The sequence below is a fragment of the Ciconia boyciana genome, unplaced genomic scaffold (assembly GCF_034638445.1).
Source record: "Ciconia boyciana unplaced genomic scaffold, ASM3463844v1 HiC_scaffold_37, whole genome shotgun sequence".
NCBI lineage: Eukaryota > Metazoa > Chordata > Aves > Ciconiiformes > Ciconiidae > Ciconia > Ciconia boyciana.
The window spans coordinates 388,031-414,176 of NW_027328405.1; the positions used below are offsets into that span (position 1 = coordinate 388,031).

The following is a 26,146-nucleotide window of genomic DNA, read 5'->3' on the forward strand; positions in this document are numbered from 1 at the left end:
ATGTCGTGCGTCCACTACAAGTTCTCCTCGAAGCTGAACTATGATACGGTCACCTTCAACGGCCTCCACATCTCCCTGTGCGACCTCAAGCGCCAGATCATGAGCCGCGAGAAGCTGAAGGCGACCCACTGCGACCTGCAGATCACCAATGCCCAGACCAAAGAAGGTGCGTAGGGACAGTGGGTGCGGGGCATCGGGGTCCGACTGACTGGCGGCATCACAGACCGCACTGCAGCAGCCCTGACCTGTGGGAGCTGCACTCTGCTCTTTGTGGCTTGTCCCCACGTAGCGTGAGTCAGTCTGGGGCCCATCCTGCCAGCAGGCAGGGGACTGGGAGGGCAAGCGGTGCCGGGGATTAAGTGGTGTGCGAAGCGATAATGTGATTCGGCCACGATCGGTAGCTGTGTCTTGTGTTGGGGGCCTCACAGAGCTGTTCTTCTGTAGTTGATGTTCTGACAGCTGCCTTCAGGTCTGTGTTTTAGACGCGAGCTAGGCGTAGAAGAATACGTGCTTAATGTACGATGTGTAGTGCTTACAAAAGTTTTGGTTTCCTGGAATTCTTCTAGGTAAAATGATAAGGAAGTGTGGGAGGATATCTTATAATACCAAAGTTGCCAGATTTCTTTGAGATCTGGCGGAGAAAGCTGAAAGTGATGGAAATAGAACAGATGGCTAATTAGAAGAAAAAAATGGGTTTGGTGACTTAATTTTGTCTTCAACTTGTTTGACTCCACTGCACTGGAAAACCGGTTTTGTGGCTGTTGCAGAAACTGCTCACTAGCAACATTTTGGATCAAGAGTGTATCTGGGAGTTATAATCTATGCAGACCCTTTAAAGCCATCTTGCACATGAGTATTCTCTGTATCTAAACTACACTTTGGAATGTCTTGTTAATATAGCTCCTTTTCTACAACAAAGACATTGTCATTCAGACGCTATTGAGCATCATTTCATCATTCATTTCTAACCATGGTTTTTTATTCTGCTACTACGTGTTAACCATATCAGGGCAGTACTGCAGTTTTATGGCGGAACATTTATGGTGGATATACATAAGAAACGTTCCTAAAGAAGTCACAAATTCTTTAAATTGAATAAATGGTGCTTGATTCTCAGAGATGATAATGGTTTCGTATTACTTAGTATGATGTTTCAGTTTGGTAACCTGCCATCGTGATAAGTTTGAAAGTGATGAAAAACGTTGGGATGTGACTTTTCAGAAAGAAAGACTTGTAAAGTGTTTCCATTCCTTAAACTTTAGATTTCTTTTTTTTTTCTTTTTTTCCCTCCTGTGGTTCTGTGACACTGTAACAACAGTCTTTTCTTTCCAATGTGTACTAGTGGTTTTTGTTCTCTTCCTGTTTGATGTATTGAAACTTAAACAGAACAATATGTACTCTGCGGTAACTGTAACTTCAGCCCTCGCATTTAAAGTAGTTGGACCTAAAGCTCGCTGTTTATCTGCAGATATTGAAACTGTTTTCAGGAGAATGTCCGTGAAGAGGCTTAAGAGCACAATGTTAGGGGTCTTAGGGATGCCCTTGGATTGCATGACATGCGCAGGTAGAGATACATTTCAGCAGTCTTGAATTCTTCATGTAGTATTGAATACAGTTGTCAAGAGCTTTTGAAAAATGTCTAATTGGCTTCAAGGGCTTTGCTGCAGAACGGTCTGTGAATTTGGTCTGCAGTTGCCAATGTACTTTCAGGTTCACAAGTGCTAGCAGGCTGAATGGCCACCTGGCCGCTGTCACTCCTGTAACAGTTGGGTCTGTGTAAAACAGAGCCTTAAAAGCAGAATGCTGGATGGTAATAAACTGTGATGGAGCCCGATTATTATCACCCAAAGAAAAAATGTTTTGAAATAGGCGAAACACCTGAATTCTGTTATAGCAGGTGAGGAACAGAAAGCAAAGTTGTAGAGGAACAATTTATGCTCCTAAATATGTTACCCCATAAAGTGTTACTCTACTATACATACTACCAGTTTTGCACAGTGTGTGGCTTTGTTTTGATACGTGATCAGAATGCAGAGAAGAAAAAGCATCTGCTTGGCTCGGTTCTGTTAAATGTGGTGTTGCCTACAGGTGAAGTCAAAGGAGGAGTATCTTTCATACCTTAAAGAGCATCACTCTTGTTTAACAGTGACAAGATCCTCCTCTAGGTAGGTTGTGTTGCACCTTGACCTTTGTAAAATGAGGATAAAATTTTAAACTTGGTATATGAGTGACACAGATGCTTATTGAAGCTTTTGTAAGGCTGTTTTCCATGTGAAAATGCAAAAATCCCCCAGTGGTTTTCAGAGCAAAGCTAGAGAATACATTTCAGTGTCAGATATATGTATGCCAAATTTTTGGTTGCTATGCATAGCCGTGAATTTCAGTTTTTATTAATCAGATGTAGATGCTTCAACTCACCTTCAGAAGAGAAAGGGAAAAACTCAACCCGGATATTCTGCCTAAATGGGATGTTTGGAATTCTTACATGCGGACATAAAGTATTGGTTTTTTATAACTTTGTCTGTGCAGGAGTCCTGACTGAATGTTGAAATGATCTTGGAAAGAACAAAGTGAACCTTGAGTGAAGATGGCCTACTTGTTCAGATTTTTTGAATAATCTAACATTTTGCAGTCAGGAACTGTTACTTTTCCTACTGGAAATCTAGTAGTAGAAGGAATGCTAATATAAGCAAAAAGTAAACAGGACTGTAAATATCAGTGGAAAAAAATGATATGATGGACTCCTTTGAAGATGCTGGGAAGGCAATATGGATGGTTAGGACCTATTTTAAAGGGCAGGGGGGGGTGTGCGTCCTCTTCCGTGCTTGCTAGAGAGGAACGTTCTATAAAGGCAGAATTCCCTTCCAAAGGCCTATGCTCAAGAATGATGCCTTTCAACTTGCCTCCTTTGAATTTGACCTGAATTTCTTGACCTGTCTTTTAGAAGAGATGTTCTCACAATATTGTGGAAGAACTGCAAACTCCAGAACTCAGGGTTTTGAGTACTCTTTCCTGCCCTGTAACATTCTGACACAAAACACTTGGAGAATGTGCTCTTCTGCTTCTCAGGCAAAATACAGAAAAAAAGAAAACAACCCAAACCGCAATGGGACTCTGGTCTTAATCCAGTGGTTTGTGATCTGGACCACAGAGAATAGGCTCTATGGCTCTGTTCAGCAGGTAGAAACAGCTGCTTTGGGCTTCTAGGACTGCAGCTGGCATGATCTCCCAGTTGTTTGTCTGGGCCTCAGTACTGTTTGAGCTCCTCCTCCATCACCAACTCCCAGTGCAGGCCTTTCTTGACAGGTGGCTGTGTGATGGTCAGATTTTCCTTTTGAGAAGAGCTCTAGGGGTTGGTTTTAGGATACGACTTCTGTAAAAGCTTCTGTTTTCATCATTAAGTGTCCTTTCTCCGACAGTTTGAAACTGCTCTGAATTGCAGAGGAAGCTTGCTGTTCGGTTTCTTAGGGGCCAAGATCAGGAATTAGTTTCAGCGAAATGATTTCTCGGTTTTCTGAAGAAGCATTCTGTCATTTGGAAATAGAAGTAAAATGTTCATTGTGTGGTTGAAATAATGTCTTCTGGTAGGTATGTTTTGGTCTAAGAGAGGTTCCTGCCCATACGAATAATATACTGAAAAAGGGAGCATAAATTGTGACATATTCCTATTTTGCCTGTGATCACTGAGCAAAACTGCCCTGACAGAGCTTGACTGGAGATACAGCAGCTTTGGTTTTCAGACCATCATTCTGATTCGGTTTGCAAGTTAAGGGCTTTTAGTATGTACAGCTGTAGGCAGATTACAGGGAATGGCTGCTGATAGTGCTTTAAAATATTTAGTCACAGCCAGCTCGTGTAAGTACAATATACAAACCATTCTCATGGAGAGATCTTTGCGTTTTAAGCTGACTCAGTCCAAGTGTCTCAGGGAGTTGTGGGTTTTTTTTGTTTGGGCCTTACAGAAAAGGTCAGAAGGCTTTCCTCCTCTTCAGAAGACTAACATGGTGTAAGCCAAGGCAAAGCATGGATAGCTTCAGGCACACGCTGTTTTCGAAAGGCTCTTCAGGGCTGTCTTCATAAGCAATTTTGTTTGAGTCTCTCTGCTCTGCAGAAAGTGCATCAAAAGAATCCACGTCCCTTGGGCTGATTCAAACTAGATGATTAGCTTAAGAGAGGAGATACCAATTTAGTTGGAGCCAATTCTGCCCTACTTGTGAAAGCAAGCTCAAAAAATCTCCAGAATCTCTGTGATCCAACGTCTAGCAGTGCCAGTTGTGTTTCCATGTCAATGTAAAGCACTGAGCAGCTGAGAAGTGTGGCTATTGATGGATTAAGCTCCAGGAAATAGACAGAGATGGCAGGCTGTCTTCTGTGTTCTGTCAGTCTTCATGGGTGAATCGTTTTTAGTGAACAGCTATGAAAGCAACGGCGCAGCAAAAGCAACTTAAGCTAGGTCAAGAAAGAACCTCATGCAGTAGCAGACTCTCCTTTAGTGACCTGTGAGGCCATTTTGCTGTTGGCGTTCAAACTATTTTAACAACATGGAAAAGATGTTGCTGCTTGTGTTTGATTCTCAGACCTGAGGATTTCTTGAAATGTCCTGTTAGTGTGTTGAGACGATAAAGGCGTGATGTTACCTAGACCATTTTGCTTTTTAATCTGAAAGGGATTCTGTGAAGTGCTATGTAATGACATATTAATATACACTCTTACGAACTGACTCATGTGTTTTTCTGTGTTTGTGTTGTTTTCAGAATACACAGATGATAATGCCCTGATTCCTAGGAACTCATCGGTAATTGTTAGAAGAATCCCTGTAGGAGGTGTTAAAGCTACCAGCAAAACATATGTTATGTGAGTATCCATAAAGCATGGTATTCTTTGTTAGGGGTTCCAATGTGTGAACTTTTTGGATGGGTATTAGTTTACAGAGGCATTCAGACTGTATCTTTCTCGTTAAAGCTGCCGTTAGTTTTTGTTGTCATGGGGTAGATTTTACTGTACCTGTCCCAAAGGAGAGTTACATTTTTAGGCCTGCTGGGGCATGGGGTTCAAACTCCAACAATGGTAACTTGTAAGAGGAGTCTGTTGGGTTTGTTCTTGGGGTTGATTTTTCTGAGACCCAAGCTGTAGATCCTGTTTCCTCTACATGGAGAGATTCCTCATCATATGTGTTTGCTTTTAGTGCTTTTATAGTACAGACAGATAGGCATTGTAGTGTAAACTGAGAATTGTTCCCATCTCAGAAGAGTCTGATTCTCGGTGTTGCATTTGCAGTAGGCGGGGCGGGATATGGCAGGTATTCTTACGCCCCAAATCTGGGTTTTGTGCATACTAGCTATTGAGGAAAGACCAAGGGTTGCCAGCTGGGGAACCAGGCAAACAAGAAGTTGCATTCCTAAGTGATTCCTATTAGTTTCCTAAACACAATGCCTGTTTCCGGCAAGAGAAGAAGAACGCTATCCTAAAGCATGTTGCCTTTTGTGCGAGTACGATGAAGGAGTAGTTAATCCTTTCCAAACTTGAACCTCAGTAAGCAGTTTAGCACGTTACCAAATGTTAGGAGTTCTCTTTCCAGGTCGGTTTTTACCCTAAGCTGATATGCGTGCTCCGGGATTTAATTCTGTATTCCTAAGCTGTTTGGAGGACAGAGAATCGGGTGTATTGATTAAAATTACAGCTATTCAAATGCCATCCTGACTCGAGGATTATTGCTGTCATTTCTGTATTCCTACAGTCCAGTTCTCTATCAGCTGCATTAGCATTGTTTGAATGGTCATGTTTTCCAGCCTTCTTCAAGATATGCCTCTCCACCACAATGAGTAGATATTATTAGCTTGTGGTTTTGCCATGCCTTTCTGATGTTGCTTCTCAGTAAAGAAAGTAGACTGATGAGTTACAGTGTGCCTTGAACAAACAGTACAGCAGCATCCTGGTACCCATGAAGCATTTGCAAGCAAAAAGCCCTGAATTTATGTGGCTGTATGTGTAAACTTTGGGCATCTTACTGCAGTAGTCGTTGCAGTGCTTTCAGGCACTCCCTAGTAATGCTGGACGCCACAGCCTTGAGCTTATAAACATGGCCTTGTTTTGGGGGTTAATTTAGGTACGTCTGCTTAGTGCTGTCCTGTCAATGCATCCTCCGTTTCCGGTTGGGTGGCCCCCTCTCCTAGTATGGTACTGCTGCCCTGAAAGGAGAGGAGAGATGCTGCTAGCATCAAAGACCAAATAAATCCCTGTCTGTGGGGATAAGGAAAGAATGGCACTGCTGTTCCAGCACTGCAAATGAAGCAGGCAGATTAGCTTTCTGTTCCTTCAGCTGGAAACATTGCAGAACCAGCTGGAGGAGCTGTGAATGTTTGGGCATGATGGATGTATGCTGTAATGGTGGAGAGGACTTCAAAAACGCATTTCTCGCTTTGTAGTATGTCCTTCAAGGTACATGGATGAAGAAGCCATTGTGTGGTGATCTAAGGTATTTCCTTGTACTTGCTCACCTTCAGGAGGCAGGTGGCTGTAGTTGCGAGCCTGGTGGTGTTCTGGCAGTGGCAGGAAGCATGAGCCTTTCTGTTTGCACATCAATTCCACAGCAGCCTTTGAATTGCCTCTGCTCATGGGACACTTTGGATGATGTAACTTTGTAACATCAAATGTTACAAAAGTGATGTAACCCTTTGGATGATAGTTTGTTAACACTATCAATGGTTGCATGTCTGATTGGTGATGAGTAGCATGCAGACACAGATCAATGAGTATGTGGAATCTCAGCAAGTTTTCAAATGGAATAACTATTTCCTACAATATTGTAGCATTTTCAAGATTATCTTAAAGCAGATTCAGGCAATTAAGACCTTTTTTTTTCTCAAAAATCGTAGGAACTGCTTTCAGGTGAGATTTCTGCGCCTATTTTTAGTCAGTATAGCATATGCAACACATTTAGCACATTTTGGCACTTTCATGGCTAAATATGGTAGATATCTGAACAGAGTGCTTGGGCTTCCACAGAGAAACACTGTTGTAAAGACGATGCTGCTGACATTTTTGTTATTTCTTTGTCAGATGGCTGATTTTTTTCTTTTCAGTAAACTTGCACTTCAAAGTGTCTAGAGCCTCCCTATTCTTTCTTAGAAACTGAAGTACTCTGTCTGGTACCTACTTGTAATGCTAGGGATATACGGATTGGCTAAAGTTACCTTTGTACTTTCATGGTTGATTATTTAAGAACACAAAACTCTAGTAGAGACTTCATATTTTGATACTTACTCACAGAGACAAAATATCTGAGGACTTTGCTTGCACTGTTGTGTTCTGTATCTGTCAGTCTTGGAGTAATTTGTGACAAAGTAGAAATGTGATTTTGGGGTTTTTTTTTAGTTGCACTGCATGTACTAAGAGAGGACGGTGTCTGTATACGTATAAATGTCCACATTCAGTATCAGAACAGAATGTTTTGATGTTCAGGTTTTAGAATCTGTTTTCACTGCTTTATGTTGGGTACAAGTGCCTTATTTTAAGTTCTGATCACCTTTCTTTCTTCTTCTAGAAGTCGAAGTGAGCCAGTGAGTGCAACATCAAAAGCAGTACGTAAAAACACAATCTCAGCCTTTTTTTCTACACACTGTTCTTAATTCTAAACAATGTAGCCTTGTATTAATTTTCCACACATTACCTTAGTAGATATTTTCCAGTAAAAGAAATGTTGTAAATACAATGCATTTGATTCAGCATAGTAAAAACTGAGTAATGCCCTCATTTGCACAGTTCTCCTGTGAATATTGGTATTTGTGCCTAGTAATGCATTGTATTTCGTATGGAATACGCTAGAATATTTCCTGAATGACTTTGTGTTGTACAGATAATGTATGATGGTTTTTGGATCATGTAGGTTGAAGGTTTGCACAACTGAACATGGTGCCATGTTCTACATCTGCCTGTCCATAGCTAGTACTATGTCTGTCTGTATAGCTTGTTGTGTGCTTTTTGTTTCTTGCCATAAAAATGGTTTGGAGTAGTTTTTTACATTTTCACAGTGTATCACTTAGCTTTTGTGTCTGAATATGAATATGTGTTTAATATGAATATCTGTTGAACATGAATGTGTGTTTATTTTTTTGCAAACAGACTGATGACTCTTCTGCCCCTATTTCTCTGGCCCAGCTTATTAAGGTATATCTATATTCTCATCAAGAGCTTAAAGAAAAAAAGTGTTTGGTTTATATTTTTAAATCTTATACTGTGATCCATAGCTGGATAACTCTTGTAATGTGAACAAAACTTTAATTTGATTTTTAAGAATTTAAAGTATTTCTTTTCAGTTTGAAATGTCTGTATATTTTGATACTGTCCTATAATGAGTAGTTGCCAGTTTGGGAAGATAGAAGGGGAGCACCTTATCAGCCTCAACGTCATGTTGTGGTATTACTCATCTTCCAGACACAAAGAAGCAGCACTTCAGAAGCTCTTTGCTGTTTTTCATACGTTTCGTTAATGTTGCATTGGAAACTAACACAATTTTCAGAGAAGAATTTAATTGGCTGTAAGTGATGGACATTTCAGGGGGGTTTGCAACAGCCAAATTAGAGGCATTTCTGGGGCATGGACGCTTGCGTGGCCATTTCTGCATTTTTAGTTATTACAGGTATAGATCCATTCTTTGGATGCTGCACAATTTCATAAATTGTAGTATATCTTCTCCTTCAAATAGTCTGGAGCTTAAAGATCAGTTTAAAAATCTGGATAATATATTTTTTTCTACACATATCTTCAGTCCACTTGGAAGAAAATGGTATTGGTGACACAAGCCTTTATGTGAGGTACAAACAGAGCCGAAGGTTCTGAGTGCCCCAGAATGCTCTTCTCAAGGAGGTGAACAGGCACATAAACACCACGTAATGGCGTAAGGACTCCCCAGAACATCTCCAGGACAGCTGTATTTTATAGAAGCAGCTGTTTTCATGCAACCTCAGCTAGCGCTGTGCTCTTTACAGGACTGGGTGAGTGGGGTTGTCTTTGGCTGTGTGGGCTTAAACGCATTTCTAATGTGTGTGTCAAACAATGCCCTGTTAAACAGACTGCCAATCTGGCTGAAGCCAATGCTCCCGAAGAAGACAAAGTAAAAGCTGTGATGATACAGTCTTGCCACCAGTATGATCCCATCAAGTAAGTGTGGATAATGTCAAATCTGTTCTTTGAAGATTCTGGAAAAAATCCTGGAGGTGTTGGTTTTAACAAGAGAGACACATGCATGCCTTTCTCTTCTTTTCCCAAAAAATCTTTTAGTTACGTGAAGAAAGCCTTGGGTCCACCTCCACCATCATACACTTGCTTCCGTTGTGGAAAACCTGGCCACTATATAAAGAACTGCCCAACACATGGGGTAAGATTGTGGGGGAATTCTGGTGGTAGTTTGTTTTTAATGTGTTTCCCTTGGCAGTTAGGTAACAAATGCATGAAGACTCCTATTAAGACTCATTTCTCTTGGGGTGAAATAGAGAGGCTAGATGGCAATGTTGCAAAGCCCTTCAAAATTCAAGGGAAACTTGGAAATAGAAATGTAACATTTTCTTTTTTCTAGGTCATTGACGTTAAATGTGTCCATAGATCGTTCTCTGTCAGCTTTGATGCTTATTTTTATATATTTCACTATTACTGGACAGTTTTCTGGTTTTTGACTCTTTCTGATGACAGTTCACAGTTTTTAGTACTCCGTATAAACCCATGGTTTTTCTGTTGATGCCATCTATTGAATATTTGCCTGTTTTAACTACACCAGTCTCTGGCTGAGCATTCATGCCATTTGACCTAAGTCACTGAATGCATATGCATGAGGTACGAATTCAACCTTCGTATGGAGAGGGTGAATATAAGTTTCCCCAGTGACTGCTTCAGAGCACCGAATGAAGCTCTCGCTCGGAACTGCGCTTTGGAGGAGGAGCGGGTTTGTGTCTCTTGTCTGAGTGGGTGGTGAGCTAAGGGATATTTCACCCTTAGGGAACCTGAAGTGAAGCCAAAGCATGTCGAGTGAGTTCAAAACACTGCTCAAGCCTTTGGGACATCCTGGCTATATTCCTTTAGGAAAATAAGTATTTCAGTTGAGCAAGCCTGACGCTAGGTAAAAGGAGAGCCCTGAAGGCTTTTGCTGCTTAAAATAATCATTGCAATGTCATTTGAAGTGTGGGTCTTAAGATGAGCTATGTCTGCATTTCTTTTCTTAACAGGACAAAAATGTTGAGCCTGTTCCCAGAATTAAAAAGAGCACAGGAATTCCCAGGAGCTTCATGATGGAGGTGAAAGACCCCACTACAAAGGGTGCCATGCTGACAAGCACTGGGAAATATGCAATACCAACTATTAGTGCGTAAGTATGGAATTAAGAGGACTGACAAAAAGTGAACGAGAGAAACCATGCGTAAATGTCTAAGGGGCAATGCAAGCAAGTTGGCCAGCCTCTGTAGTTACGGGGGAGGAAGCATTGTCATTGTCTCTTAACCATAAAATCCGTGATGCTTTCTAATATTACAATAGGGTGGTCCTACTGTTCACAGCCCTGGACCTGGGTTAAACTGGTGGTATGCTAAGAATCTGTATTTCAGCACAATATTTCAGTAGTGTTTACAGTGGAGTTGTTCTCTTTGAAAGCTCGTTTTGCTTCTGGTTTATGTTTCAAAGGCTTCTTGCAACATTTGTCAACTAGCAGTTGGACTAAGACTTCCTCCCCCTCAGATTTTTATCAAGTAGTTGCTATAACCTAAGAAAATACTCCTGTGTGCTGATGAGAGTGGCGGCTTTAAAATGCACTTGGTAGCACCTCTGTTTTTCTGTCATGGATCTCCTTTTGTAGAAGCTGTAACATAGACTTCTTCCATTTGTAAAATGTCCTTACTTGGAGACTAACTTTATCCTGAGCCTGCAATTTACATTTACCCTCTGGCAAAGGAGAGGTGGGATCCTTCTCACCTGAGTTGTAGCTGTCAAACAATTGTTTTTCTAGTCTGAGCTAATTTCTTAGTTGATCCAATGAATGGGAGAGTTCTGCAGAAGGAAAATTGTGTTGTGGTATAGAAAAGTACTTTAAACTAAATGCCTACGTTGTAGAAGGCTGATGTGGAGGGAGGAGAACTGCAGCTGTTCTCTTCCTTTGATAGAATGCAAAGCTTGGAAGAGTTTTCCTTTACCCACGTTGAAGTTTTTCCTTTTTCCTTCCCCACCCCCCTCCAGGGAAGCTTATGCCAGAGGAAAGAAGGAGAAGCGTCCCTTTTTACCAGAGGAGCCGTCCTCCTCCTCCACAGATGACCCTTTTCCAGAAGAGTTGTTATGTCTGCTTTGTAAAGAGTTAATGAGTGATGCAGCTGTTATTCCCTGCTGTGGAAACAGTTATTGTGATGACTGTAAGTGTTACTCCCACGTTTGTTAATTCAAAACATCACAGCTGATCTTCTGAAAGCAGAAAGAGGAGATAATGGCATGACTTTGTTACCAGCTCTATTTAATACTTAAGTATACCCTGAACAGGAAAGGACTCTTCTCATAGAAAGGGAAAAAAGGGAAAAAAAAAGCAGAAAGCTTAGTACGTAGTGAAAGCCTCTTTACATGTAGAAGGATGAGTAGGAGAAGAGTGCATAATTGTGCAGGTGATGACAGTATCAGATATCGAATGTATTTAGTTTGTCCACAACCTTTCTCTCCTAAAAAACTGCATAGCCAACTCTGGTGACTTCCTGTGGTCTGCAGCAAACGCAGAGTTAGGCATTTAATCCACATTCTTCTCCATGGGAGAGCTGGTTCAAACCTTCAGAACTCAAACCTACTCATGGTTTTTTGAGACGTGTTTTATTCATTAACCTGGAGGTTGGTGACTTCTCACTGTACTAGATAGTGGAAAGAAGACTAGTCGAAACATCGAGACACAGCCTACTCTACATCTTCAAATGTTGCAATAGTGCAATGACAAAACTGTCTCGTTATTTGCTGCATACTAGAAATTTTTTCCCTATTGAACACGTATAGCTTCATGCTTTCCCTTCAAGACCATATTCACCCATTACCCATATATGTGTTTTTAGAATTGATTAGAACCCCCAAAATTTCCTCTGTTTGGCTAAAAACTCTTTGGATGATTCTAAACATACACAGGTATTAGAACAGCATTACTGGAATCTGAGGAACACACATGCCCAACGTGTCATCAGACTGATGTTTCTCCGGATGCTTTAATTGCTAACAAGGCCCTACGCAAGGTAAGGTGATGACTTTTACATCAACTGTTTGTAAGAAAAGTCTATTTGTAAAAAGCTGAAAGGGAAGAAAAGACTAATTTACACCTCCTTGAGCAAGGCGAAGTTGAATAAGACTAATTGTACCTTTCAAGTACATTACCTGTTGTTCCAGAATCTTACAGCTCTTTAGAGACAATCTGGCACATTCAGGTCACACTTTTGTTTAACATGCTTGCCTCACTTTCAATTTCGGTGTTAACACTGAGTAACTTTAAATGCAGATACTCTGAGTTACCAGTCCTTGATATCGGTGTTTAATGTGATGTGTTCATAGATCTGTATGTTGATTTATTTAGGCTTGATAGCATTTCCCGGAGTACACAAGTCATTTTACTCTGTGGAGGCTTTTGTTCGTCTATCTACTGAAGTTTCATATTGCCTTTTTGTAAATGTTTTTCTGCCTCTAGGCTGTGAACAACTTCAGAAACGGAACTGGCTACACCAAAAGGCTGCGCAAGCAGCTTCAGCAGCAACAGCAGCAGCTGCCACCACCGCCACCACCTCCAGCACCGGTAATGACTGTTGTCCCTCGTGCTGCTCTGGTGACTGCTGCTGAACACTCCAAGTCTTCCCCTGGGTCACTCAGCGGTGTGTTGGAAGAGAAGGTAAGTTTTATTTCAACATCCGCAGTGATTCCTGTATCTTAGTAGAGCTGATTTTCCAACTCCTTGCATTTATTCACACGGGCTGTCAGGTTCCTCTACTAAGACATCCGGCATTTGCACGTCTTCTGGGCCCCCAAGGACAATCAATACCCACAAGTGGTAAGTAACTATAACTGTAGAATTTCTTTTAAAAAAAAGATCTTCAGATAAACTGAATGGGATTTTTTTCTTTTTCCTCTCCCCACTCCAAAAGGGCATCCAAGGGGAGGCAGAACAATTCGCTCAGCCGATGGCAGACCAGGCTGGGAACTGTAAGTATGGCACAGAAATTCAATATATTACTACTTGTAACCTGTTAAACGAGGCCGTAACACATAAATCACACAACAGCTGGTGTCTAATGAAATAAGTATGCCCAGAGAGTTGTGGAGAATACAAGTGGTAATGAATTTTAACATAGGCAGCGTATGTGGAAGGAGTTACCAGAAGTTCAAGAGAAGTTTAATTAATATCTGTGCAGTCCTTTGAAGATCAGCAGTGTGAAGTATGAAGCATCTCCAGGAGTGGCAGAGATGCGGTGGACACTTGGCACATGGGAGGTGGGAGTCTCTTAAGCAGGGGCAGCCTCCATCCAGAGTCGCAGAGCTGAGTATAAGGAGAGAAGACTGAGGGAACTGTTGGGGGGGAGGATGTGGAAGGCAAGTCTGAGGATCAAGAAATGAGTGTCGTCTCCAGTGAACAGAAAGCAGGGAGAAAAATGCTGAAGTTGGGAAAAAGAAGTGCTCGCCACCATGCTCCCGCTTCCTTCGCTTTCCTCTTGAAAATCAGGGCAGAGCGTAACAAACAGTGACACGTGTTTTGGGGTTTCTTTAGAAGTTCAAATCGAGGACGCCCACGCAGTGAACGTACCCAAAGGCCTCAGGCCCCAACACTGGCAACGTCCACACCAGCCTTTGTGCCTGTGCCTCCACCTCCCTTGTCTCCTCCACCACCCCATGCACTTCCTCTTCCTCTGGGGGTACCAGCACCACAGTTCCCTCCTCAGTTTGCACCTGGTCAGCCTCCATCTGCTGGGTACACTGTCCCCCCTCCAGGATATCCCCCAGCTCCTGCACACAGGTCATCAGCTTGGGTACCAACAGCAGTACCCACGGCTCATTCAAATACCATCCCAACAACACACACACCTCCTTCGTAGATTCACAGAATTATAGAATCATTTAGCTTGGAAAACACCTTTAAGATCGTTGAGTCCAATCGTAAACCTAAGACTGCCAAGTCCGCTACTAAACCATGTCCCTAAGCACCACGTCTACGTGTCTTTTAAATACCTCCAGGGATGGTGACTCATGCGCTTCCCTGGCAGCCTGTTCCAGGGCTTGATCACCCTTTTGGTGAAGAAATTTTTCCTAATACCCAATCTAAACCTCCGCTGGAGCAACTTGAGGCCATTGCCTCTTGTCCTATCACTTGTTACTTGGGAGAAGAGCCCGACACCCACCTTACTACAACCTCCGTTCAGGGTGTTGTAGAGAGCAATGAGGTCTCCCCTCAGCCTCCTTTTCTCCAGGCTAAACAACCCCAGTTCCCTCAGCTGCTCCTCACAGGACTTGTGCTCCAGACCCTTCACCAGCTTCGTTGCTCTTCTTTGGACGCGCTCCAGCCCCTCAATGTCTCTCTTGTAGTGAGGGGCCCAACACTGAACACAGGATTCGAGGTGCGGCCTCACCAGTGCCGAGTACAGGGGGACAATCACTTCCCTAGTCCTGCTGCCCACCCTATTTCTGACACAAGCCAGGATGCCATTGGCCTCCCTTATGTAGGGAGGAGTTTTACAGAGAAGAATGGAGACTTGAAGAGGAGTATTTGGCTCAATGAAGTTGCGTTGTTTTTCATTTTTGTCTTTCGATAGCGTATCGGACTGCAGTTACCCTGAAGTGCAGAAAGAAAGAAAGAGAAAGAAAGAAAAGAGAAAGTCCAAACCTGATGAGTTTACCGCTGATTTTGCTAAGGAAATGACGGAGTTTAAAAGGATTAAACAGGAGCGTAGGCGATCGTTTTCCAGGTAACTGCTTTACATGTCTGTAACGGAGAAGCAGATTGTCCAGAAGAATCAGGAGGAGTTCCTCCGCTCCACCTCTCTAACCAAGAGTCGTAACCTTCGTTCTAGGTCGAGGTCACCCCCAGAGAGAAGATACCATGCCCGGTCAAGGTCTCCAGTATTTAGAGAGCAGTCTCCCACTAAACGGACTCTACCTCAAGGGGAAGGAGGAAAGGAGTATTTTAATTAGGTGGTTTAGTTAGGACTAAATAAAGTAAATGAAAGACAAAGCAAAAACATTCCCTTCTTGCTTGCTCTGACTGTCCCTGACTGGGGCTGTGGGTAGCCATAGGGAGGGTGGAAGCCTTGCGTCTCTCTTTACAAGTCCTCTCTCTCTCTCACTGTAGAAGCACTGCAGCTTCGGGTGCTCCTAGTGTTGGAGACACAATTAGCTTTATTCTTACAGCTACCTCAGGTCTTGGTCTAAAGTGTCGCCCTTTTGTTTTGGTTTGTTTGGTTTTTTAATACACATCTTTCTGTATGTATTTCAAAGCAGAACCTGGATCTTAGTGCGGTAGGAATAAAGCACTGGGAAGCTTGCCAGTTCTTGTTGAACAGTACAGCAGCAAAATAAAATTAGTGAAGGTTTGTTTCAAAAGGATGCATGAAAGCTTTTGTTCTGCATGTTTCTTTATTGTCTTGCTCTTATGTTAGCTGTCGTTCTACGCTTCCAAAGTTGTGCTGCTGTCCTCCTGTTACTACAGCCAAAGCAAGACAGTGGACCCTTTTTGCTTTAGTATTGGTGTTTCAGTAACTGCAAGGATCTCTAGTTGGTATTTGTCCTTGGAGGCTGCAGAGGTGCAGAGAGTCATGCCCATTGTTTTAGCGCCGTCAAGCACAGCTGTGATCCTTCCTGGCTGAATTTTTAGTGTAGCCAAGCTGTGGGGTTTTAGGAAACCACTGTAATGTACACGTAGCACCCCCACAGTGAGATTAGCCTTTTCCTCCTCTTTTCTGTCCCCTTTCCCACTTGCTTTGTGTCGGTTTCTGTTTAGTCTTCTGTTTGAAATGGGAGTTAATACATTGACGGTCAATGATGGGGTTTGGGGTTTGGTTTCTGTTTGTTTGGGGTTTTTTTCCAGTTCTTCTGCAGTATTATCTCTAGGGTTGTACACAAGGTTCATGGAGCTGTAGTTTCTACTTGACTGATTGGAGGGACTAGCAGGAAATACAAAAATACAAGAACTAATTAACAGTTTATGACCTTTTCTGTTTCAGTTACTGGTCAATACTGGAATGTTTAATGCTAGACTCCAACAGAGAGCTTTCCCCATTTCTTTTTTGCTTCTGAAAAACCACCAAACAGTTGTGGTTGTGCCTGCCATGAGAGAACACAGGCCTGTTTTTCCACGTGTAGAAAAGAGTGGCATATGGAGCATGAAGCTTCAAAATCCTTGATGAGACTTCCTTTTTACCAGAACTAGGTACAAAATGTCCTGAAAAGAAGGAAAGGTGAATCTTCTGGTAAGACCTGCCATGGAAAGAAGGTCTCTTTGTCCAGGTCTGGGTGTTCCTCTCCAAAGGCACATTTTCAAGAACTTTTTAGTTAGTGATACAGTAATGCTGTATGTGCTTTCCTAAACGCAGAGAGAAGGAATGACTAACTGGAGTGAGGCATCACCTTCTGCATGTAGATATTTTTCCCCAGAGCCTGCTAACACTGCTCCCCTGAATTCTTCCACTACGTTACGCAATAAAGGACAAGAGCTTTTTCCAAGGAAGGGTTTGAATCTCTCTTCTGATCAATTTAGTGACCTCTTGAGGAGAGCTGTTTGGATAGTATGGCCTGTGGTCTAATACAATACAGGAAAGGAGTTTTCTCAGCTTTTGGAGGCTCCTCTGTCACGGTAAACACCTTTATTTCAACAATGGGCATTTTTAAGCTTATTGAGAGGAGGGGCAGAGTTCCTGTTTCAGGGCTGCTATGCCTGCGCTTTGTTTTGACAGGCAACTACTGTGTTCATAAAAGCACAGCCATGTGCATTTGTAAATGATGAGGCATTAACTGATTAATTTACAAATGACATGGAAAATATGTTTCCTGTAGTGATGCTTCCTTCTGAAATCAACTGAAATACTGTTTTCAATCCTTTCTAGCTGAAAATGGACAGCTTCCTTAGCCCTTGAACTTTTAAGCAGTTGTGAGCATTTGACAAGGGTCCCTCTCGGAGATATTCTGCAGCAATAAGTTGATCTCAGGCGGGTCTGGCACCTTACTTCAGGAAAGCCAACTATGCTAAAGGACAGCACTGAAAAATACGCTGAAGCCCTTTGGAAACTGATGCGGCGTGATGATGGCTAAGTGCTAGAATAAGGCTGGCGGGCTGTACTGCTCTAATAGAAAAAGGCTCCAGCTGATCTCAGTGCTGTTTCCATGGTCCTTTAAGTGCCTTTTATATCACCTGGAAACCCACTGTGAGATTGATTTTTGGAACACCCTAAATGCAACGGAACAATAAAAGTATCTCTCACTATCGCCTTGGACAAGTTACTTGCAATCTCACATCCAGACCCCCTCAACTCCCAGATGTCCCCATATACAATTCCTTCCTCCATTTTCCAAATGGCCCTGAAGGAGGGGGAAAGAAAAAAGTTAACTGAATCTCAGTAACCCAGATTATTTTCTTCTCCTGGAATGTGCAAAATCATTTGGAAGGTAGTAAAAAAGCCTTCCAAATCTTTCTTCTCATGTCGCAGACTTATTTTGCTTCTAAAACACCAGAGGGAAAAGACAACACAGACAATACCACATATTCGATACAAGACCTTCAATCCATACGAGACAATAAAGACCACACCGTACACTACGTACCATACATACAATACAATACACACAATACAATAGGAAATACAATATAAACAATTTATACAGCATTCACAGAGAACAAATGGTGCCCTTCTTACTGTAGCGACATAATCAAGTTTGGAATACTTTGTGAGCAGATGGTTTCAAAATTTGCTCTTTGTGATTAGATAGAAGGGGGTCTTGAGACACTATATCCTTGGGTAGAATAGATAGAAGCCAGTCCTGAGACACTGTATGCTTGAGTAGAATAGATAAAGGAAAAGGGTGGTAGAATAAGTTGGGTTTGTATATGCAAGAACGGTGTAACCAAGCCAAAAACGACCTGAGCGTGCACGGAAACGGAGTTCAACCAGCGGACACGGTGAGGAAGGCTATCGATGACTGCCAGAGGGCCCTGGAAGACCACCAGAGGACAGGAATGCGCAGGCATCAAGGACATTGACATATATGAATGAGTTCTAGGAAATAGTAGGAATATGACCATCATTTCCCAGAAATCTAAGGAAGATGTATATTTTGATTGTCTATCATTTCTCTCGTTGCACAATTCGGCGTGCGCATGAAGTGGAGCGATCCCCTGTGTGCCCGGCGCCGCAATAAAGAACGCCTGCATTCTAAAACTCCAAACTGAGTTTTAGAGGGTTCTTCTTTTGCCGACTTAGGGTATCACAATGCACATGATACATACAATACAATACATTCAATACGATCCATACAATACGAACCAGACCATACCATAAAATACATACAAGAAATACTTTACCATACGATAAAAGACAACACATACAATCCATATAAGGCAATGGAATACAAAATGCAATTAAAAAATACAGTACATACAATACAATACATACAATACCATACATACAATACCATGGATTAAAACATACAATGCAAAACATACAAAACAGGTACAAAACATACAACACATACAACACGTGCCATACAACACCTGCACAGAATACACACCAGGCACACAATACACACGGAAATACCATACAAAGTGCAACACAATTCACAGTGCAACACACACTGCACCACCAGATACATTGCACTGCCCTTTACAGCACATGCAATAGGTACCATACCATAGCATACCATACAAATACAATAAATACCAAACCATACACAACAACACAACACACGCAAAACATACAATATAGACAATGCAACCCATCCCATACCATAGATACCATACCATACCTTACAAACCACAAACGATAACTACAATACAATAAAGAGATTTCAATAAAGACAATGCAATAAACAGAAACCAGGTGGATGATTTGCTCTGCATGGTGGCAGAGCTACGGGAGGAGGTAGAAAGGTTACGGAGCATCAGGGAGGCTGAGACAGAGACAGACTGGTGGTGCCATGCTCTGCCCCCCGAGACAGGAACAGGAGCAGCAGCAGCCACCAGTAAGAACCCACGATCAAGGGGATCCTGTATCCCCCCCACCGGGCTGAGGGCAGCAGCTCTATTACCCTCTACTGCTCTTCCATGTGGGGGGCAATGAAGCTGCAACACGAAGTCCTAGGGCAATCAAAAGAGACCTCAGGGCCTTGGGACGGCTGGTAAGAGACTCCGGAGCACAGGTTATTTTCTCCTCTCTCCTTCCAGTTGTGGGCAATGACACTAGAAGGAACAGAGGTACCCAATCTATTCACTCATGGCTCCGTGGCTGGTGTCATCGCCTTGGATTTGGTTTTTTTGATAACGGGATGGCCTACACAGCCCTGGGTTTGCTGGCGTCTGATGGGATTCATCTTTCTCAAAGGGGAAAGAGAATCTTTGCTCAGGAGCTTGCAGGGCTCATCGACAGAGCTTTAAACTAGACTCGAAGGGGGAGGGGAGTAATATCAGGCTTGGTCATGAGAAGCTGAGGGACGACGTGCCACAGTTAGAGGGAGCGGGTGCCAGCGAGGGCACTCAGCCTGTGTCTCTGAGATGTGCTGGGTACACTGGGGCACGGCTGAAGTTGAACAGAGTTGAGCTAGGGGATACGGAGGCAATAGGAGCCAAGAGGGAAACGCCAGTGAAACCCCTCAAAGCCCATAAGGGGTGTTCCTCTGCGAAGGAGACACGGACGACAGCCCAGCTGAAGTGCCTCTACACCATTGCACGCAGCATGGGCAACAAGCAGGAGGAGCTGGAAGCCATTGTACATCAGGAAAACGATGATATGGTTGCCATCACGGATGGGATGGCATGGTGGGATGACTCGCACAACTGGAGTGCGGCAATGGATGGCTATACACTCTTCAGGAGGGATAGGCGAGGCAGGAGAGGCGGTGGGGTAGCCCTATACGTTAGGGAGTGTCTGGATAGTTTAGAGCTTAATGATGGTGACTGTAGGGTGGAGTGTCTATGGGTAAGAATCAGGGGGAAGGCCAACAAGGCAGATATTGTGGTGGGAGTCTGTTACAGACCACCCAAGCAGGATGAGGAGACAGATGAACTATTCTATAAGCAGCTGGGAGAAGCCTCACGATCGCTAGCCCTTGTTCTTGTGGGGGACTTCAACCTACCGGCTGTCCGCTGGAAATACAATACAGCAGAGAGGAAACAGTCTAGGAGGTTCCGGGAGCGTGTGGCAGAGAACTTCCTGACACAGCTGGTGAGGGAGCCAACTGGGGAAGGGGCCCCGCTGGACCTCTTGTTCACAAACAGAGAAGGACTTGTGAGCCATGTGATGGCTGGAGGCCATCTTGGGCAGATGATCACGAAATCATAGAGTTTTTGATACGTGGAGAAGCGGCAAGGGGAGGTCAGCAAAACTGCCACCTTAGACTTCCGGAGGGCACTTTGGCCTGTTTAGGAGACGGGTCGAGAGAGTCCCCTGGGAGGCAGCCCTAAAGGGCCAAGGGGTCCAGGAAGGCTGGACATTCCTTAAGGAGGAAGTCCTAAAGGCACAAGAGCAGGCTGTCCCCAGGTGCCGAAAGATGAGCCGGCGGGGAAGAAGACCGGCCTGGCTGAATAGAGAGCTTTGGCTAGAACTCAGGAAAAAGAGGAGAGTCTACGACCTCTGGAAGAAGGTGCAGGCAACTCAGGAGGACTACAAAGGTGTAGCGAGGTTGTGCAGGGAGAAAATTAGAAGGGCCAAAGCTGAGCTAGAGCTCAATCTGGCTACTGCCGTAAAAGACAACAAAAAATACTTCTTCAGATACATTAGCAGCAAAAGGAGAGCTAAGGAGAATCTCCAGCCCCTAGCAGACGGGGGAGGGATCACAGTGACCAAGGCTGAGGAAAAGGCTGAGGTACTTAATGCCTTCTTTGCCTCAGTCTTTAATAGCAGGGCCAATTGTTCTCCGGGTACCCAGCCCCCGGAGTCAGAAGAGAGGGACGGGGACCAGAATGGAGCCCCCATAATCCAGGGGGAAATGGTTAGTGACCTGCTGCACCACTTAGACACTCACAAGTCTATGGGGCCTGATGAGATCCATGCGAGAGTACGGAAGGAACTGGCAGATGTGCTCACCAAGCCCCTTTCCGTCATTTACCAGCAGTCCTGGCTAACTGGGGAGGTCCCAGTTGACTGGAGATTAGCAAATGTGACACCCGTCTACAAGAAGGGCCGGAAGGAGGACCCGGGGAACTACAGGCCTGTCAGCCTGACCTCGGTGCCGGGGAAGCTGATGGAGCAGATCATCCTGAGTGCCATCACACGGCATGTAGAGGATAACCAAGGGATCAAGCCCAGCCAGCATGGGTTCAGGAAAGGCAGGTCCTGCTTGACCAACCTGATCTCCTTCTACAACCAGGTGACCCACCTAGTGGATGAGGGAAAGGCTGTGGATGTTGTCTATCTAGACTTCAGTAAAGCCTTTGACATGGTTTCCCACAGCTTTCTCCTGGAGAAACTGGCTGCTCATGGCTTGGGCGGGTGTCCTCTTCGCTGGGTAAAGAACTGGCTGGATGGCCGGGCCCAAAGCATGGTGGTGAATGGAGTTTACTGCAGTTGGCGGCCGGTCACAAGCGGTGTTCCCCAGGGCTCCGTGTTGAGGCCAGTTCTGTTTACCGTCTTTATCAATGATCTGGACGAAGGGATCGAGTGCACCCTCAGTAAGTTTGCAGATGACACCAAGTTGTGCGGGAGTGTTGATCTGCTGGAGGGGAGGAAGGCTCTGCAGAGGGATCTGGACAGGCTGGATCGATGTGCAGGAGCCAATTGTGTGAGGTTCAACAAGGCTCAGTGCCAGGTCCTGCACTTGGGCCACAGCAACCCCATGCAACGCTACAGGCTTGGGGAAGAGTGGCTGGAAAGCTGCCTGGCAGAGAAGGACCTGGGGGTGTTGGTTGACAGCCGGCTGAATATGAGCCAGCAGTGTGCCCAGGTGGCCAAGAAAGCCAATGGCATCCTGGCTTGTATCAAAAATAGTGTGGCCAGCAGGACTAGGGAAGTGATTGTCCCCCTGTACTCGGCACTGGTGAGGCCACACCTCGAATACTGTGTTCAGTTTTGCGCCCCCCACTCCAAGAGAGACATTGAGGGTCTGGCGTGTGTCCAGAGAAGGGCAACGAAGCTGGTGAAGGGTCTGGAGCACAAGGCTGATGGGGAGCGGCTGTGGGAACTGGGGTTGTTTAGCCTGGAGAAAAGGAGGCTGAGGGGAGACCTCATCGCTCTCTACAACGCCCTGAAAGGAGGTTGTAGAGAGATGGGGGTCGGGCTCTTCTCCCAGGTAACAAGTGATAGGACAAGAGGAAATGGCCTCAAGTTGCACCAGGGGAGGTTTACACTGGATATTAGGAAATTTTACTTCACTGAAAGGGTTATCAAGCATTGGAACAGGCTGCCCAGGGCAGTGGTTGAGTCGCCATCCCTGGAGGTATTTAAAAGACGTTTGGATGAGGTGCTTAGGGACATGGTGTAGACCCTCTGCAGCAGACACAAAGTAAAAGGGCAAACGGAACTGCGGGCAAAGCTGAAGCTTTTCTGGGTCACCCTCACATCGGCTGGGGGCAAAGAAAGGAGAAGCGGTCAGTAAGACATCGCCGTCGGCCGAATGCCAACACCTGCAGGAGCGGTGGAGCAGATGGAGACCAGAGCCCGGCTCCGCTGTCAAGGCCTCCTCGCTGCAGGACAAGGCTGGGAGAGTCCTCCCCAAAGCTACGGGGTTTTAAACGCAACAGCACCAGCAAACCGCTGACAAGAAGACACAACAAGAAAAGAGTTCTTGCTGCTCCATCCGCGGTGCTTGGCTAAATTACAGGTGGATTCTTGAATAAAAATAACAAATAAATAAATAAAAAAATTAAAAGAAAATTACTCGAGGGAGTGTACCATTTTGTACTGCTGCACCAGATTTGTTATTTTTATATTTTTTCTTACAGCACATATATACACAGGGATTACGACCATAAATGGAAGTAATCTCTGACGAGACTAATCATCACCACACATTATTGCAACCAGTCATTACTCCCAGGTAGAATACTCACTGACTTCTCCTTATGCAAATCAATCAATTATGCAAATTACATGCAAAAATTCTCCTCAACACACACCCCTCCCCAAACACCCTCAGACATCAGCAGCCCCACCCACCCCATCCAAACCAATCACAAACAGAAACGGACACAACCAAGAAAACAAATATGACAGAAACCAAACACACGCTGCCACAAACCCAACCCATCCCACAACTGAAACAGCCACCACACAGAACAGCGAATACAAACACCCTACAGCCCAAAACCCCACAAACGAAACAAAAAGACAGACAGGACACAAGGGGTTCAGACGGAAATCCACCACTTAAAAAAAAAAAAAAATCACAGCCGGAGCCTCCAGCACTGTTGGAGGACTCCAGAACCACAGAGAGTGACTTCCGGGTAACAGACAGCACAAGGGAACTCAGCCCTCTAGGATCCTAAAATTAGTCTCTGTGGAGGCCGGAGGTCGGCCACCATTGTTGGAGGACTTCCGGACCATAGAGAGTAACATCCGGATCATAGAGTACAGCACAAAACTCAGTGTCTCCTTTCAGCACAAACCCAAAACCCAGCCCCATCCCAGCTACTGTGAGGAAATTTATCCCAGCAAAAACCAGTACACAGGTGCAGGAGTTGCATGTTGGGAGCTGTGAGTTAGAGAACTTGTGAGTTAGAAACCCCATGGGTTAAGTGGTGAAGAGAGAATTCACGTGTGAGACGAGTCCCTGCAAAGGGGATGGAGCCCGTGTTTGCCGTGTTTGTTTGTTTTCTTCCCTAACGAGCTCATAAACTGGAGCCGCATCTAGAGAGTCTGTTGTCCTGTAGATGCGAGAGGCCTGGCTGGGATGGGCAGAGAAGAGAGGCTCTCTCATGGGATGTGGTGCAGCAAACGCGGGATGCCCCTGAGCCGTGCAGGGAGCACAAAACACTGAGCCGGCACTGAAAAGCCGGAGTTAAGGACAAAAGATAAAGCTGGAGTTCTGGGGAAGCTGCGTCTCTGGGCTCTGTCCCCAGGGTCCATCCTCTCTCCCTGTCCCCTAACAAGAGGTAGCCGTGCCATGTTGGAAAGAGGAAAGATGCCCTTGTCATCCTCATGGCAGTGGCCCAGGAGACCTGCGGACAGAGGGTGGGACTGACCGTGGATGTCCCCGGCAGGGGCCTGGGGAATCCGGGGAAAGCCGCACACACTCCTGACCGAGGCTCGGTGGCTTAGGGACCTCCTTGCTAAGCAGATGGCAACACCGCATCGTTGCTGATTGGAAACCCTGGCCGCTGCTTCCCCACTAAACTGCTGGCAGAGGAGCGAGGACCATTGCTGTTGAGCACCGGAAGGCAGGACCGAGCACAGGACAAGGCAACGCGACGAGTTGCCATGCCCGGTTCCCCACAGCCACAAGAACTCACCATATGGTCACATTTTGGGACTGATTTTGCTCCCTCTTAAAACCCTCCTGGCCTCACTAGGCTATGCCAGTACTTCATGCTGGTCTGGATTCTTACACACTGGAGAGAACAGCCCCCCCCCACCCCACCCCCAGTTTCCGTTGGGGTCGGAACGTTGGTCCGTTGGAGCCAACAGCCACCAGTGCCGGCAGGACGGAGCTGTGCTGGCACGGAGCGGCACGGGGAGGAGGCAGGGTCTGGCCGAGCAGCGCTGCCCCGGCACCACCACCAGCACCCCGCTTCCCATCCTCGCTGCCGCCGGCTGGGCCGTGTCCTTGGTGCATGGCGAGGGTCCTCCTGTCCCGGGCGGGATGGGCCAGGCCAACTGCTGCTGCGGCTCCAGGTGGGCTCCTCCCGTGCCTCGGGGACACGCGTGCGCAGCCCAGCCCCGCAGCGGCAGCATCGCTCATGCCCGCCGCTCTCTGCTCCGCAGGGAGGCTCTCGCCGATGCCGAGCCGGTGCTGAGCGCGGACGTGCGGCTGACCCGGGGCCGCAAGAGGAGCGAGCGGCGTCTTCTCCTCCTCCCGGAGGAACTGGTGATGGCCAAGTTGCAGTAAGGCCCTGAGACCCCAGCTGCCTTTCCCCATCCCTGGCCCCGGGAGCAGGGCAGGGGGGCCCTGGCACCAGCCCCAGGGCCCGGGGCCTTGGCGCTGGACGCACCAGTGTCCGTCCCAGCGGCAGGGGGGGGACAGGGCTCTGCCCCGGGGCACCCCAAGGAGGCCACCTCCCGCTCCCTGCCTGCCTCTCCTCTCTGCAGACGCGGCACCGCCCTGCGCCCACAGCTCCGCCTGGCCCTGGACCAGCTGTGGGTGCTGAGCGGCGGAAAGGAGGCGGCGGGGGAGGAAGAAGAGGAGGAGGAGGAGGAAGGCGGCGGCAAGGACAGGACCTCCCTCATCCTCGCCTGGCCCACCGGCTCCTGCCTTGCCACTTTCGGGTGAGTCGTGGTGCCACGTCCCACAGCAGGGCTGGGTGGTGCGGTGCGGTGCTGGCCCCCGTCCTCTCGGGTCTGGCAGCTGCGGGCAGGGCTGGCAAGGGGCAGGAGATGTTCCCAGCCATGGCCACGCCATCCTGTGAGGGGCCTCTGCCCCCCGTGCAGAGCCTGGGCAGGGAGCGGGCAGCACGCCGGCAGGGAGGGAGGGAGGGAGGCTGGGTTTGCCGGCTAGGGGCTGAGGGGTGGGCATGCAGGCCGCCGGAACGAGAGGGATGGGGGGCATCTTTCCCTTGGTCACCTTTTGGTCAGCAGAAGGGAAGGCCGAAAGCAGCTCCTCTGGCAGGACAGAGGGAGCCGGGACTTTGGCAGCCCCTCTGTCCTGCCCCACGGAACTCCGTCCTGCCCCTGTGTCCTTCCCCACGGGGCAGGGCCGTGCAGGCGCCCGCCTCTGCCCACGGGCTGGGGCGCAGCGGGGCCTGATGCTGTTTCTCCTCTCTTTCTGCAGCTCTCGCGCAGTGAAGGAGCTGTGGGTGGGCACGCTGCTGGGGTAA

At 46.1% G+C, this 26,146-nt stretch overlaps 1 protein-coding gene across 1 annotated transcript; it reads left to right on the top strand.

The window, feature by feature from the left end:
• On the top strand, positions 1-26,146 carry LOC140645720 (E3 ubiquitin-protein ligase RBBP6-like). Its single transcript, XM_072849184.1, is given in 14 exon segments — positions 1-166; positions 4,755-4,874; positions 7,516-7,580; positions 8,122-8,166; positions 9,071-9,159; positions 9,280-9,376; positions 10,218-10,357; positions 11,218-11,387; positions 12,133-12,236; positions 12,683-12,880; positions 24,760-25,007; positions 25,098-25,217; positions 25,422-25,598; positions 26,101-26,146. Coding segments are annotated over 14 exon segments (1,785 nt in total).